The 12,507-nt window shown below is 43.3% G+C and overlaps 1 protein-coding gene across 8 annotated transcripts in view; it reads right to left on the reverse strand.

Annotated features, from left to right (window-relative positions):
- RIF1 (replication timing regulatory factor 1) overlaps window positions 1-12,507 on the reverse strand; it is a 251,247-nt gene that overhangs the window by 133,628 nt on the left and 105,112 nt on the right. For all 8 annotated transcript variants that reach the window (XM_078779646.1, XM_068119704.2, XM_078779645.1 and 5 more), the window contains exons 20-22: window positions 10,623-10,772; window positions 5,031-5,124; window positions 2,671-2,923 (exon numbers count right to left, since the gene is read on the reverse strand). In XM_078779646.1, the coding sequence (XP_078635772.1) occupies window positions 2,671-2,923; window positions 5,031-5,124; window positions 10,623-10,772 (497 nt within the window). The remainder of the gene's footprint in view (window positions 1-2,670; window positions 2,924-5,030; window positions 5,125-10,622; window positions 10,773-12,507) is intronic.

Consider the following 12,507-nt stretch of genomic DNA (forward strand, 5'->3'; position numbering starts at 1 on the left):
CTCTGCTCACCAAACTCTCCTCCTATGGTATCCATGGAAATCTCCATGCATGGCTTGCGGACTTCCTCTCTGGTCGTAGTCAACGTGTGGCCCTGAATGGATTTCTCTCATCTCCCCTTCCCGTTCAGGCTGGAGTTCCCCAAGGCAGTGTGCTGGGCCCTGTGCTTTTTCTGGTCTTTATCAATGATCTCTCCGACTCTCTGGAAAATCCTCTGTATCTCTTTGCTGATGACTCCACTCTCTGCCGCTCCATTCCTCTTCCCTCAGATCGGCAGTCTGCAGCCTCCTCACTCTCTGAAGACCTGGACAAAATCACAGACTGGTCAAACATGTGGAACATGTCTTTCAATCCTGACAAATCTCACACTCTTACTATGTCTCTCCGAAAAGATCGACTGGACAACCCTCCCATCTACTTTCTCAACAATCCTCTCCAAGAAGTTCTGTCGCTCAAGCTTTTGGGTCTCACCATCTGCCATGATCTTTCTTGGGAAAACCACATTTCCAAGCTGGCCTCCAAAGCCAGTCGCCGACTGGGCATCCTCCGTCGTGCGAAGTCCTTCCTAGGCACACCTGAGCTCCTCACCACATACAAGGCTTTCATCCGCAGCTCAATGGAATACTGTTCTCCCCTATGGGCTGGTGCTCCTGCCTCACACCTGGCTCGGCTTCACGCTGTTGAATCCAAAGCTTTCAGAATCATTGGAATCTCCCGCGATGAAGCTATCTCTGAGGGCCTTTCACTCACTCACCGCAGGCAGGTAGGTGGTCTTTCTGTCTTCTACCGACTCCTCTCCGGCCTTGCTCCCCCAGCTCTCTCTGTGCTCTGTCCCCCAAATATTCCTACAGGTCGCACAAGATCTGCCAGCCACCCTCTGATGGTTAAACTGCCGAAATCTCGGCTCTCTGCTCACCTTCACTCTTTCATTCCTCTTTTCTCCCGCCTCTGGAACAAACTCCCACACTCACTTCAATCACACTCCTCCCTCCAGGTCTTCAAAACAGCTGTTCACCACCATCTCTTATCTTTCCCCATCCAAAACCTTGATCTTTTCTACCCCCACTAATTCACCCCAGATCCACCTTGTTTGAAATTCCAACTTCTTTCCTGGAAGTCCTGGCAGTGTCCATATGTTTTATACCTCTCCCACCCCCCCCCCCCCTTCCCATGCCTCCCCCCCAAAGCCCTCTCCCTCCCACAGTTCTCTCGATGTCTCCATGTCTCTCGGTCCCTGCTCTCAAATGTTGTGTTTGTGTCCTTCCCCCTCTCTCCCCATCTTGTCTACCGCTCCCGATGTTATTTGTTTTGTGTGTCTGTTTGTCTTTCTGTGTGATTAATGTTCGCTCTTTCACGAGCCTCGATCTTGTATACAAAAAAAAAAAAAAAAAAAAAAAAAAAAAAACATGAAAATAAAATAAACAAACACATAAGACTTTTACCTTTTTAATTTATTCCAAAACAGTGTTGAGCTGATTTTTTACAAAACAGTGAGGTAGGTGAGGGTAAACATATTACGTACGTACTCTGCCATAAATAGAAAACACAAGACTTAGCTCAGGATGATGATGATGGCTGTTGCATCATCGGGAGCACGACAAAGCCGCCTGCTGCATTGTCACATAGAAGAACGGAAAACGATCGTTGGCCACCTTGAACCCCAGAGCAGATCTTTCCTCGTTGGACAGGAAGGTACGAAATGGCATCCTCTTCCAGAAAAATCCCATCTCTTCGGCTTTAAAAACCTGCTCTGGCATAAATAAATCCCTTCACCTCGATTCGTTCAGTGAACTGCAGTGGATAGTTTTGTGCAGCTGCCATGGTTGAACTCGAGCCTTCAGCCCTGGGTGCCTCGTGGAAACGTTGATAAATCCGCAATGATTTCTCCACTATCAACGGTCCAATTAAAGGCACTTTTTCTGTATTTGGTCCTCGATCCAAACATGAAGCAGTTTTTTCATCCTTTCAAAATGATCACGGGACTGGAATGAGACTTTTGCGCTTTACTGGTGGGAACATTTGGATGAATGATCGCGTAATGGCGGCCCACAGATGTCGCTCTTTGACATCTTGCCAACCAACCCAACTCCATTTTTTTCACACAACATCATAACCTTTCTCTGCCTTTTGGCACAACTAATTTTGTCAATCATTTTACATTTGGGTGCTTTTATTAACTGTTGTATGGCTACTAGATCTTGTAGATGTAGTATTACAGGATGTCATTTCCTGTTCAATGATGATTCCTTATTAAACTTGCCTTCGTTCCGTATGCCGATATGAAACCTACAATTAACGGTGCACGAGAAACAAGAAAAGGATTGCAATGGGAGGTAATTGTACACATGGAGGGCTGGACGCAAACAATGACTCATCTCAGCTGGCCGAAATGAAATACCATAACGAAATCGGAACATAATACGTTGCCCGCGATTGGTCGAAACCCGTGATGTTTGAGGGTTTACTGTATATAAAAGGAGCTCGGTCTCAGTATGCCAGCGTCTGTGTGTCCACCCGTGACGGGTCTTATATGCTAGTTTTCTATCAAATGTCCTCGTATTAGTATAAATGTACCATATTTCTACTGTTCCTGACCCGCATGTTCGATAATACATGTAAAAAAAAATTCGAACAAAAACATTTAGAGTGTTTCACTGCTCTTGAACACTCACATTTGATACAAAGCCGCGATGGGTCCAGCAAGGAGTTTCAACAAACTGGAGATGGCCGATGGGATGTCAAGAGAGCAGAAGAGCTGGGAGAGTGCAGAAAGAAGCCCGGATGCCACAAAGGCCTCACAAGACTTTGGTGGAGCATTTCCTGTGCTGCAGAACTCCACAAGGACTCGTTTTAACAGACACACCAATGAAGTGAGGTGACCAAGAGGACCCTTCTTCAATCGGGTCCATTGGATAGGGCTTGTGTCTTTAATAAGTGGGGGAAAAAACAAACAAAAAATTAAAAAAGTTATGAATCAAGAAACAATGAAAATAAACATTTATGGCAATATGACTACCACTGTACTTGTACTACTACTACTACTACTACTACTACTACTACTACTACTACTACTACTACTACTACCACCACCACCACCACCACCACCACCACCACCCACACCACTTTCACAATCCTGATTATTCCCACTGTCATGTGGTGTCAGCCCAATAATATTTTGGCTCCAGCTTTCAGGAACCAGCTGGCCAGGCCGTCCTTTGACTGCTTACTATATAACTTGCTTACTCTTAACAAAAGCCACCGTGGGATATTTAATGTCCACCGACGACCATGCGAGCAGATGGGTACTCCGGCTTAACTCCATCCCGATGGACTGCGCACATGGTGGGTGCATCATTCTGCATGGTGGGTCGACATTCCCACCGTGCAGAATGATTAGCTCCGGATAAAAGTTGTACATCAGTCATCAAAACAAGGGACGATTAAGGTCCGAGTTTATCAATGTATGATTCCAGAAATGGTTCAATATAATTATGAACTCAAACCTCATAGTCAGGTTCACTATGTTTTTTCGTTCAAAATCATGGTAGATTAGCAAACCTATACATTTTTGGAAACGTTATTACATGGAAAATCTGAAAATCAATGTTTACATTTGCCAATTCCGACCAATTCGATTCGACCAATTCGACCAATCGACCAATTCCATTCGACCAATTCGACCATTCGACCAATCGCTTCGATCGACCATTCGACCAATTCGATCGATTCGATTCGATTCATCGAATTCGATTCGATCGACCATTCGACCAATTCGATTTGCCAATCAATTTGACCGACCTTTGCTTGTGTGGAACGGACTGTGAAAACGATGCGGACTATATTGTCGGATACGACACACAGGACGGTGATGACGAACTCTAAATGGCATATTCTGTAATCGTGTATGTTTGATGCCATTGACTGCCTGTGTATATTTTGTCATTGACTGCCTGTGTAGATGTGAAGTTATACTGACTGCATGTGTATATATGATTTTGCTGACTGCCTGTGTATGTTTGGTGATATGAATTATTGTGACACATTTTGATGTTATTAACTGCCTGTACAAAATGATAACAGGTATTTGATTATGCAACTTATCGCGAATATAAAGACAGTATTTTGCAATTCAAAACCTTTGATTCGTGTCTTACCATTCCCCATAGCACTAATTTGATACTTTCATTGGATTCCTTGTCCCTGAAAATATAGGTTTAGTATATTTTTAAAAGTTTTTAGGGTAATTAGAGGCAGAAATAGAACAAAATATGTATTTTAGTGGCCATTTTGAAAATCCAAAATGCCGCCATACAGGTATCTCTCCAAATGTAAACATTGATTTTTAGTTTCCTTATGCTATAACCTTTCCAAAAATGTATAGGTTTGCTAATCTACCATGATTTTGAACGAAATATAATTTATTGACAAAGTGAACCTGACTATCATGTGAAGATGGAAACATGTTTGTGCTCATGCTTGTGTAACTCTGAGACAAAACGAAGAAAGTAGGTGTGATGGGTTTAATGCCACATTGCAAAAACACCTGCAGCTAATAGCAAGTTATCATGGACCTCAACAATATTTCAAGTTGTGAAGAGAGCATTTTCAGCACATTTAGAAAGCCTGGCGAAATATCTGACAAAGATCAGGTGTGCCACAACACAACTACGAATGTGAAAGAAACATGGGGGGGAGGGTGGCAATTTTGCTTGCAAGGTTGATCCATGCATGTAATCCAACTGTCTGGCAAAACGACATTGATCATAAATCTTAATTGAATGATAACATCATTACAAAATCAAGTCCTGTTAACAGAACTACACATAGTTAAGATATTTTCAAAGAATGTCAGCAATTATTTTGGAAAACACTCAAGAACAAGTGGTTGCGATGTTTCTTTAAAAGACGTGAATGTCACACCTTTTATATGACAGATGTTTAATAGTCACATCACTCAGGTGACAGTGGGCAATGCAAGTACCCAGTGAGCAATCCCTAGTATTTCCTGTTAAGTACGAAGACTCTGACTGACCTTCAGTGCGAGGCTTCTTGTGATGCGCTGTGAAGTCAAACTCCTCCAGCATGACGCCAATCAACCGCACAGCCGCTTCAAGCACAAAAGAATGCTGCTCACAGCAGTCAGAAGAAAGAAAAAAGTGGTGCTGTATTAGGCCAAGTAAAAAAAAAAAAAAGGTTTCTCGTCTGGACTTTTTTGAAAAAAGGAGGGAGGCCCTTACTATTTTCATTTTTTTTTGCTATTTTTTCCAAGATGGCTGCCATGAATTGAATGACCACTGTGGCTGACTTAAAGACTCTATAGTTTGTCCAATGTAATGTGAAACATGCCAGTGTTGATTGTTACCGAAAGGCCTGCAATTTCATTTCCAAATTAGCAAATAAATATATGTTTTAACTGAAATGGCATATGAATAGAATCAATCAATGGAGCATGTCATGTGTTACACCGGACAAACTATATTTGAATAAAACAAAAAAGAAGAATATGAATATTTATTGGCTTAAATATTTACGCTATATCACAACGCCAACTTACTTTCGTTGTTTGGTATCCATCACCAATGTCATCTCCATCGTCAAATTCTCCACTGGCAAATTTAGCGAAGAGATCGTTCAACGTTCGCTTCTCATCTACAACTGATCTCACGAACCAAGACTTCAAAACTTTTGTCGACGAACGTATGCTTACACACACGAATATCGTCATATTCCCTACTCAAATTTGTACCATTAAAAGTATGAAATGCAAGATTTTTACACGTAAATTGCACTTGCCCAGTGCACAACCGCTGCGAGAATTGACCGTCTTTAGCACAAAGTGTCTGCGTTAAGCCTAGCATGTATTAACCAGGACGTTCCGTTAGAGGGCGGGATCCATAATAGTTCAGATCATCAATGCACAAGATACGATCAGCAAACGCCCAGAAACGGCAAGTTTTAGACCGAGTTTCTTCGCAAAACGATTTTTAAAAAAAACAAGTATATATTAAAAAAAACAAGTATTAAATAGTAAATAAAAGTAGGCGGCGACCAAAAAGGAAGCGGGCGGGGACGAGAAACATTTTTTTTTTTTTACTTGGCCTTAAACTAGTTGGCCAAATGTATTGTTACACAGATCACACAGGCCAAACAGCCGAGATGCCCAGAGCCGGTTTAAGGGCCTATACCAAGTTCAATTTGAAACACCTGCAGCTGATCAGGTAGCACACCGGGCACCTCGCCTCGGTCCTAATCAAAGATGGAATCCGAGCGGTGGTTCTTCGGCCAGCAAAAAGGTAAATTTAATAATGGATGTTAAGCACGCTCCAGTACCCAACTATCCTCTACAAAGATTTAAAACCAAATCGGCTATTACAACTCAGCGATTGATAGTGGTCTGAATAACTCAAGAGACCCAGTGAGTTTAGAAAATGTGTATTGGAATAGGGAGGAGAAAGAACAGGAATACAAGTGGTTAAAATGACATCCAACAAGTGTCAAGACGGAAATGTCTGCGCCGGAGATTCGTACGGATGGAATTCTTTCAGGAACCTATCTTAAGGCTTCATATTCTGTCAGTTGAAGTGTCAGTCGTTTAATCCCTCTCCATCACTTACAGGCCTAAAAAATGACTCCACTATCATTGGACGAGTTGGTAACTCATGCTTGATCCCAAAGTTTGACATCCTTAGAATGCCAGTTTAAAGGTTTGCCATCAAATCACTTTGCACTATTTCTTGGTTTGCTCTTTGACTGACAGATTGCTCGATTTCAAAATGTGACTGGTCAAAATGGACAGTCCGTGAATTCAGCTGGAGGTATCAGAATGTCGGGAGAAAAATCCGATTCAGAGATTAATGCACCACAATTTCATCAAGAACAACAGTGTACAATTTTTGAAGGTCTAGAGATGGACTAGGTATGTTGAATGTATTCAAAAATGGATTAATCTGGACGGATCGAGTCATGAAATTGCAAAGCACCACGAATGTTTAAATCGGTATAGATTCCTCCAACATCCCTCATGGAGCTGGTTTTCACCCTACCTGATACCAGCACTTAATCAATGCAAAAAGACATTGGATGTGGGAGAACTTGGATGCCGAAATGGACACAAAGTGCATTCACATCAAGGCTGAGTGAGAGATCCATGTCTGATGTCTCTGCTGAGCTAGTCAAACAGAAAAATCGTCAAGGTGTGACAGGGGCTTAACCTGGGAAGAAAGAGCTGGGCATGGCATGGAAAATTGGAAAGAAGTGGGTTTGAGGGGTTGGGGTTAACAGGGGATGAAAATGTCATGATTTTGGATGTGGGATGATCTGAGATGGTGGTGAACAGCTGTTTTAAAGACCTGGAGGGAGGAGTGGGATTGAAGAGAAAGTGGGAGTTGGTTCCACAGGCAGGAGAAAAAGAGGAATGAATGAGTGGAGGTGAGTAGTGAGTCTATATTTTGGGAGTTCCACCACAAAGAGGTTGCTGATGGACCGTGTGCACCATGCAGAAACCTGGGGGGTGGGTGGGTGTCAGAACACAGAAAGAACAGAGGGTGCACAACCAGAAAGGAGGTGGTAGAAGACAGACCACAGACCTGTAATCTTCCCTATCAAATGTTTGTGTTAAACACCGCTTTTCCCTTGAAGCCCTTTTTCATTTTCTTTCCTTTGTAATCCGTCTTATATTAACTTTTGGGGAATAGCAGCCTGAAGATGCAGAGAAGGCGCAAGTTTTGGCGTGAAGGCGTGGGCCTGGAGTATTCAAGTTAAATCCAGAGGCTGACGGGAGGGGGTGCTCAATTTACAACTGATCCGTGCCGGGAAGACAGGATGGGGCAATGCCATCGGGGCAGGGGTGACGTGAGGACTGCAAAAGCCCGTGCGCATGACGGGTTGGGGTTCTCAGTCCAGTCGGAGTGCCCAGGCGGTGTGCCCAGTTAGAGTTCCAGTTCCCGGTCGCATCACCATTCCAGGTGGCAGAGGAGGAGCGAGATTGTGCATTTCTACCTCTTTTTTTATACTATGTCGAGGTTTGTATAAGAGCTAATACACAGAACATATGTGACTGGCTCTGGCAAAAGCAGACACTTCGGGACATTTCTCTTAGCGAGAAAAGGTCGGAGAGTCAAAATATGACCACAGGGACCAAAATTGAGATTTTTATATGGATAGAAAGAGTAAACTTCTCCAGATTATTATGCACCAAAATATTTTTCCACGAAACAACAGAGAAGTTGTGAAATTCGACGAAGAATCAAAAATGTCATTCTGAAAATGTGCTCAAAAAGACACCAAGATCACGAAATTTCGATGTTTTACTGCGAGCCATACATCGTAATTCGAAGGAGATCCCTGACATACGTTTGGTATGAATGAAAAGCTCTACGTGTGCACATTCTTTGTGCCTGTGAACTGTACTGTGAACTTTGAACCTAATTATCTCCATTGTTTAAACGAAAATATAATATCATTAAAATACCATAACTTCGTTAATTTTCATCCAATTAACATAATTTAGATATCAAATTAAAGAGAAAAGCATGGGGAATCAGATGATATCAAAATCTCAATTTGATTTTTGCCCCCGAGTGTCTGCTTTTGCCAGAGCCAGTCACATATAACAAATGGAGCAGGAGACAAGAGGGAGCAAGAGAGGGATGAACACCAAACAGTGGGGAACAGGGACATCAGGAAATCTGTGGAAGAGGGCTGGAGTGGGGTACATGGCATAAATAAGATGGACACTACAGGGACTTTCAGGAAAGACAACAGGGAATTTGAAGGAAGTGGGTTGGGGTGGATTAACGGGGGTAGAAAATATCATGGTTTTGGATGGGGGAAGATATGAGATGGTGGTGAACAGCTGTTTTAAAGACCTGGAAGGAAGAGTTGGATTGAAGAGATTGTGGGAGTTTGCCCAGAGGCAGGAAAAAAGAGAAATGAAAGAATGAAGGTGAGCAGTGAGTCTTGATTTTGGCAGTTTCACCAGAAAGGGGTTACTGGCAGATCTTGTATGTGCTGCAGAAATATTGGGGGGGCAGGGGTGAGAGGACAGACAGAGCAGAGGATGCAAGGCCTAGAGAGGAGTCGGTAGAAGATGAAGACCAACAACCTGCCTGCGGTAAAAGACGGAAATACCTCAAAATCAGTTTCATCGCTGATTGTTGTTTTCATTTTACTATAACAGAGAATCCGCATATTTGATCGATTTGTACTTCAGTTAAATTTTTTTTTTTTTGAGCGATAACATACCCTGCATTAGCAGGGGCCCATGATGATTCACCCACTTATAATAATTCCCCCACTTTAACATAAAGGTAAAAATATCTAAGTTGGAGGCAGCCTTCCCAACTTAATAAAACGTTTCCATGACATCCAGAGAACAACCACAACTTTTGAAAATTTTCATCCATGGGTTCAAAGACCACAAATGTAAGTTGTCAAGCAGTTTTCGATTCTTCAAGCTTTTCATACAGATGACAATACTGCAAACTGCTGGGACTTGGAATAGACTCTCCCGCTGGGAATGACGCTACACGACACACATTTACGGAGATAATTTGCGTCGACTCCCCTCTCACATACCACCCCGACTGAATCCAACGCCTTGTTTGTGGGTTTTTTTTGTATACGAGATCGAGGCTCGTGAAAGAGCGAACATTAATCACACAGAAAGACAAACCGACACATACAACATCGGGAGCGGTAGACAAGATGCGGAGAGAGGGGGAAGGACACAAACACAACATTTGAGAGCAGGGACCGAGAGACATGGAGACATTGAGAGATCTGTGGGAGGGAGAGGGCTTTGGGGGGAGGCATGGGAAGGGGGTGTGGGAGAGGTATAAAACATATGGACACTGCCAGGACTTCCAGGAAATAAGTTGGAATTTCAAACAAGGTGGATCTGGGGTGAATTAGTGGGGGTAGAAAAGATCAAGGTTTTGGATGGGGGAAGATAAGAGATGGTGGTGAACAGCTGTTTTAAAGACCTGGAGGGAGGAGTGGGATTGAAGAGAGTGAGGGAGTTTGTTCCAGAGGCGGGAGAAAAGTGGAATGAAAGAGTGAAGGTGAGCAGAGAGCCGAGATTTCGGCAGTTTAACCATCAGAGGGTTGCTGGCAGATCTTGTGCGACCTGTAGGAATATTTGGGGGACAGAGCATAGAGAGAGCTGGGGGAGCAAGGCCGGAGAGGAGTCGGTAGAAGACCTCATAACCCGCCTAAACCCTAAACCCGCCTAAAACCTCATAGGCACACACCAAGTACAACAACCAAATTTCAACTCATTCCATCCAGCGGTTCAGTAGTTTTCATACATGGAACTTTAATGCACATTCCAAAGTGACCCAAAATATTTAAGAATAAAGAGTATAGTTCAATTTTTCTACTGGTGATCCAATCATAACATGGTGACTCTCCTGGGGTGAGTTGTGGGTTTCAACAGATGAAAGCAGAAAAATTAGAAATCTGTATTCCAAGCTTCTACATCAATGAATGATAATTATATCTCCAACATGCAATTGGCACCAGCACAGAGCTTCTCACAAAAAAGCAGCACTTGTGCCGAATTTTAGTGAAGTACTGTACACAAGGTCCTGACGAAAGTTGGTCGCGATGTAGGACACACACTAACCGTGAGAGCTTCGGAAGTGAACAGTGGCAGAAACCGCACACACAGCTCCTCACACCACACGTTGGCCTCGGCCGTTACTACCAACACGGCAGAGCGGGCAAAAGCTTGGTACAACTTCGTCCAATCAATGATGGATGCATTCTGGAGATCCTGCACAAATATAGGACATTGCATAGACGGTGTCAACTCGCATGTAATCAAACATGCCAATGGGAATGGAATATCATAAAAAAGAACAAATTAATTTAATGTTACATCTTTATTATAATCATCATTGTCACCACCATCATCACCTTGCACTATATCCCAATAGTTAATATGCACAATTTTTTTTAACAAACTGACTGACTGAGCAGTCCTGAAGTTTATGGAAAGAACTTTGCCAACGTACCAAAACATAATTGCCTATGCATTTCAAACGTTTCCGTGGATTTTTCAACATTCACAAGTGAACGCGAGACAAATATAACAGCTGGATTGATATCCCTCTGTAGAATGGTGTACTTATTGATGCCCTGCCTGCAAAGCACCAGGATAATAATTTAATTAAGAACTTATAAAGAATTGATCAATAAGAATTTATAGATTTGAATTTATAAACCCCCTTTACTAACTCTGTGCCCACCCCCTAAACCCCAACTCTGTCTTACCTTCCCCCTTTCTTCTTCAAGTACTTAACTCTTAAACCAAAAAACACAAAATTTGATGCAGTAGCGTTGTTCAAGTTTTTCCGTCATTTTGTCAAAAACGAAAATCCGACGGCGCTCACTTACATGTCCTCACTCATCAGCGGTCTGCCGTCAAATGACAGCTTCTGCAGGTGGGAAAATATTCACGCGTGCGCATTAGGATCGCCTACATACGTGCACCAATCAACGCCTCCCTATCTTATTTTTTTTTTTACGCACGAAAAATAAAGGTCGGATACTTTTTGAACACACTACGTATATATATATATATATATATATATATATATATATATATATATATATATATATTGTTGCGGATATGAGGATTGTGTTTTTTTTATTGTGTGCTTTATTATTATTATTGTTTATTCTGCGCCTCCTGCCTCCGGAGTTGTGTAAAGGTAAAAAGGGCGTCTCGGTAATTAGTCCATAAAGCATCCACGTCAGCCATTCATAGAATACCCCTGTTCGATAGCTTCTATCTTATTATGTGTCTTAGGGTAAGGCTGTGTCTCCCATTAACTTAAATACTCCATTGTACCAAGTGAAATAAGAATAGGTCGCCTTTCATTTCATTTCGATGGCCAACTGCATTTTGGGCGGTTTTCTAATTCAACCACCATTGGCCACGAGGCAGGGTTGGGGAAGAAAGGCATGTCTCCACCTCGTCATAGAGGGGAGGAGTGAGCCAGCCCCACTCGACCAACCATGACCAAGGGGTTTGGCTAGAGAGGGCGGAGGAAGAACGTTTGGGGGAGGTTCGCAAAGGTTGAGGGGCGGGGCCTATATAACCCACCGGCGGGGCGTTCCCGAAGCAGTCGAGTCCAGGAGATAAGTCCAGCAGTTGAGACAAGGAGGGAGGAGACAAGAGCTGGGGCGTCAGAGCTGAGCTGCGTGCTTGAGCCACCGAAACTGCATCTACAGCAGCTGGAGCCACCGAAACTGCATCTACAGCAGCTTGAGCCACCGAAACTGCATCTACAGAAGCTGGAGCCACCGAAACTGCATCTACAGCAGCTCGAGCCACCGAAACTGCAGCCACAGCAGCGTGGGCCTGGACGGCAGTTTGGAGCAGGGCCGCGAAGGAACGGCGGCTGCCCAACGAGCCGATCGTGCTGCAGGACCAGTTGGACCTCCCTATCCCGCCAGCCATCCACCTGCCATCCCTATCATCATTCCCCGTGTAAGTGTGTTCG

Source organism: Myxine glutinosa, chromosome 6 (genome assembly GCF_964187855.1).
Source record: "Myxine glutinosa chromosome 6, kmMyxGlut1.1, whole genome shotgun sequence".
NCBI lineage: Eukaryota > Metazoa > Chordata > Myxini > Myxiniformes > Myxinidae > Myxine > Myxine glutinosa.